This window comes from Lipotes vexillifer, unplaced genomic scaffold (genome assembly GCF_000442215.2).
Source record: "Lipotes vexillifer unplaced genomic scaffold, Lipotes_vexillifer_v1.1 scaffold611, whole genome shotgun sequence".
Taxonomy (NCBI): Eukaryota; Metazoa; Chordata; class Mammalia; order Artiodactyla; family Lipotidae; genus Lipotes; species Lipotes vexillifer.
In genome coordinates this window covers 1,656,640-1,659,422 of record NW_006785619.1, presented here as the reverse complement: position 1 = coordinate 1,659,422, position 2,783 = coordinate 1,656,640, and the positions used below count along the sequence as shown (strand labels likewise).

At 56.9% G+C, this 2,783-nt stretch overlaps 1 protein-coding gene across 1 annotated transcript in view; it reads left to right on the top strand.

The window, feature by feature from the left end:
• Positions 1–2,642, top strand: part of MYH10 (myosin heavy chain 10) — a 137,786-nt gene extending 135,144 nt beyond the window's left edge. The window contains exons 42-44 of the mRNA XM_007457828.1: positions 43–151; positions 1,540–1,712; positions 2,498–2,642. Of these exons, the coding sequence (XP_007457890.1) occupies positions 43–151; positions 1,540–1,712; positions 2,498–2,642 (427 nt within the window). The remainder of the gene's footprint in view (positions 1–42; positions 152–1,539; positions 1,713–2,497) is intronic.
• The last annotated feature ends 141 nt before the right edge of the window (positions 2,643–2,783 follow it).

The following is a 2,783-nucleotide window of genomic DNA, read 5'->3' as shown; positions in this document are numbered from 1 at the left end:
TTTCAAGAATGGGAAAAACAACGGTGTGGATCTTTTTCATAGGGAAAGAGCAGCCGCCAACAAACTAGTCCGTCGTACCGAGAAGAAGCTGAAGGAAATCTTCATGCAGGTTGAGGACGAACGCCGCCACGCCGACCAGTATAAAGAACAGGTAAGGGCAGAAGGCAGGTAGGAGGAACACGTCTTCCACTCTAAATGCTGTAGCAAGGAGACGGACGCAAAACCAGCCGTGTTACCATTTGACTAGGTGAATGAGGAAGAGCTATTTGAAACTCTTAATTCTAACGTTTCAACAAACATGTGCTGTTCCTTGTTCCTGCCACTCACTCCCGGGTGCTGGGGATACAGAGGTGATTAGGACCTGGCCCTGCCCTGAGAGTCTCCCCAAGTGCCCCAGATACAGGCAAGGCGTGGGCGAGAGCACGTCAGGAAGGCTTGAAGTGTGAGGCCTGGACTGACCTTAAAGTTATCATGTTTCCTCCACTAGAATGGACGCTACATGAGTGCAGAGATTTCTGCCTGTTTCACCCACTGTCATCTCCTGAATGCCTAGAATAGTTCTGGGCACAGCTGGCAGTCACTGAATATTGGCTGGACGGAGGGGTGGATACAGGAGGTGTGGAATGAAAAGGGAAGAGAAAGCAAATGTACGGCATGTGGAACCCGAGTGGTCCTCCTCGTCTGCGTCCAGGCATCTGTTTTCTCGGTGCCAAGGGCATGTGCTGATAGGGCTTTGGACTGTGATCAGGTCTGCACTGGCTAAAACCTGGGTGGGGGCTGTGTTCCTCTGGCTCTCGGTCCTCTCTGAGACCTGCCGCCGTGGCTGGAGCTGAGGATCCACTGCCTCTGGCCCAGATCCTCCCCTCCTCCGCCCCTGCTCCAGTCGGGCACCCAGCCTGGCCTTCCCTTCTCACCCCCACGCTCAGGGCCTAGCCACACCGAGGGCAGTTCTGGGTGGGTGTGAGCTGGACCTGCAGGGCACTGGCCAGTCTCTGTGGTTCAGGAGTGAGGGATCCAGTGGGCAGGCTGAGTTCTCCTGTCAGGTCTTCCAGAGTGGCTTTGTACTTGAATCAAACAGAACGTCAACACACCTGTGTTGAAAAGAGGTGTAAAATGAATGGAGCATCTGCTGGGGTTGGAGACTGTCCACACTGTTGGCTCTTCGGCGTCTTGCGGGACTAGCCCTTCCCTTTCACGGTCCCATAGGGCACTCGTGTGAAGATACTAAACTGTCATTTTTCTGCAGAAAACTCAGGGATGAAAAGCGGGTTGTTGTTTTTAAGTTTCCTTTTGCATAATTTGCTGCGTAGACATGGTTTTGCTGAGAACAGCAGGCTGGTCAAAAGGCCTTGGGCCAGGCCCCAGTCTCGTGTATCAGTGCGCTCACACGTGTATATGCCTGCCGTGTGTGGGGGTACACTCGTGTGTGCACTCGCGTGGCTGGCAGGGCAGAGGCCTATGCTGACACACTCAGGATGCAGCGATGCCGAATTTGGATTCACCGGTTTGGTGTGACTTGGCTCGTGTAACTTCCCCGAGATGGAGAAGGCCAACGCCAGGATGAAGCAGCTCAAACGGCAGCTGGAGGAAGCAGAGGAAGAAGCCACACGTGCCAACGCGTCTCGGCGCAAACTCCAGCGGGAACTGGATGACGCCACCGAGGCCAACGAGGGCCTGAGCCGCGAGGTCAGCACGCTGAAGAACCGGCTGAGGTGAGTGCCCCGGGCCTCCGTGAGGTCGCACCCAGAGCCTGCGAACAGCTGCGTCTATGGGCTCCGGGTACAGTGGTTTCTCAGGCTCCTGTCCAGCTCTTCGTTCTTGCCTGTTTACCCGTTCAGGATCCCTGACCGTCAGTAGTCCTTGAGGATGGAGGAGCGACAGGCCCACTCATTTGCTCCGCGTTTGCTAGTGGGCTGTGTGAATACACGGCTCGAGGCTTGGGAGCCAGCCCAGGTGTCTGTCCACGTCCCGGGTGAGGGCAGAACACGGGGAGCCAAGGCTACACCTTCTCCCCCAGAAAGACAGCTTAGCACAGGTGTTGGCAAACCGTGGCCCATGGGCCAGATCCTGTCTGTGCCCTGCTCTCCTGTACAGCCAGGGAGCTAAGAATGGTGTTTACATTTATAAAGGCTGTAAAAAGACAAATAAGAGTGTGCAACAGAGACCTTAGGTGGCCCACAAAGCCTAAATAGAGCATTCACTCTCCACCCTTTGGGGAGAGGCTGGCCCATGGTGAGCAGGTGGCGCTTTCCTCAGTGTGTCCATCACAGAGCAGGGGGCTGAGTCCAGCCACCCCCAGGGCTCCGGGGCCCTCCCAGGATGATGTTCCGCAGGCGGGTGTGGGAGAGGTGGGAAAGCACGGAGCCGTTCCTGATCTGCCCACCACCCCAGATGGTGCGTCTTGAGGAAGGGCTGGAAGTTGAGTCGTCAGGTGGTTGAACAACTTGCCAGCCACGTGCTATTGCGGTCGTGCCCACACACTTTCTCTGCTCTCCAGGCGAGGAGGCCCGATCAGCTTCTCCGCCAGCCGATCTGGCCGGCGCCAGCTGCACATCGAGGGCGCTTCCCTGGAGCTGTCGGATGACGACACAGAAAGTAAGACCAGTGACGTCAATGAGACGCAGCCGCCCCAGTCTGAGTAAATCCGAGGAAGCCGGGGGAGGCGATACTGAGGGACACGCAGGAAGTCACCCAGCGCCCCGGCCTTGGGGCCCCCTGCAGATCTGGGGGACTGGCGAACCGCACGACTCCTGAGATCAACTGTGTCTTAAGGACTTGCAGCC